Below are 874 nucleotides of genomic sequence, written 5' to 3'. Positions count from 1 at the left end.
GATCAAGTGTCAGTGACACTGTCCGGCGTAGATATGTCCACCGTGTCTGTAGGTTGTATCATTTGCGACCCGCAAAATCCCATACCAGTTACAACTCGTTTCCAGGCGCGTATTCTTGTCTTCAACGTTACCGTGCCCATTACTATTGGCTATCCGGTGCTCTTACATCATCAGTCTCTCATCGAACCGGCAGTGCTGAGCAAATTGCAGGCGCAATTACATAAAAGCACTGGAGAGACTATCAAAAAGAAACCACGGGTACTCGGAAATAACTCGTGTGCTCTAGTGGAATTGGAAACAACGCGACCAATCTGCATCGAACGATATGCGGACTTCAAGGAGTTGGGACGTTTCATGTTGCGAGTGGGCGGCGTCACCATAGCTGCGGGGATGGTTACGAAAATACGTTAATATTAAGATCTTTGAAAATGCCAATAAGTTGTAATAAAATTATGTCTCACGTTTTAGGTGCAATTCAATTAAACGTATTTGTTTTCAGGGAAAAACTATCTAAAAACCCTTTTTTTTTTTTGAACTAAACAATGCTCATAAGCATTAAAAAAATAGCAAGGAACTTATATAAAAAGTCCTTAGAAAGCCAGGTTATCCTTGTTAATTAATTATACGTATCGTCGAAATATCAAATGTGGAAGCAGCACAAGTATGCAAAATTGTAACACAGGGTTGCCATCCAGAAGACAAAAGTAGTATTGCCAAATAACTCTCCAAAACGTTGCAGTGCAAGCAAAAGATTAACATACAGATATTACCATATGAAAGAACAAATCATAAAAAGAAAAAACAAGAAACATCTTAAGAATACCCATAAAAGTTATAATATAAAGGAAGGCAAATACTTTTAAACATTAAAAAA

General features: G+C 37.9%; 1 protein-coding gene across 1 annotated transcript; it reads left to right on the top strand.

Annotated features, from left to right (window-relative positions):
• The first annotated feature begins 6 nt into the window (after positions 1–6).
• On the top strand, positions 7–479 carry LOC118746890 (HBS1-like protein). The gene has a single exon (XM_036480861.1). It carries the CDS (start codon positions 34–36, stop codon positions 409–411), a length of 378 nt encoding a protein of 125 aa, XP_036336754.1. The 5' UTR covers positions 7–33; the 3' UTR covers positions 412–479.
• The last annotated feature ends 395 nt before the right edge of the window (positions 480–874 follow it).

Source organism: Rhagoletis pomonella, unplaced genomic scaffold (genome assembly GCF_013731165.1).
Source record: "Rhagoletis pomonella isolate Grant_MI unplaced genomic scaffold, Rhpom_1.0 Rhpom_scaffold_00011, whole genome shotgun sequence".
NCBI lineage: Eukaryota > Metazoa > Arthropoda > Insecta > Diptera > Tephritidae > Rhagoletis > Rhagoletis pomonella.
The sequence above is the reverse complement of the archived record's forward strand: the minus strand, read 5'-3'. Positions and strand labels throughout refer to the sequence as shown.

Bases quoted from the DNA above. Each gene is read 5' to 3' on its own strand.
- LOC118746890 (XM_036480861.1), top strand. From the start codon at position 34: ATGTCCACCGTGTCTGTAGGTTGTATCATTTGCGACCCGCAAAATCCC.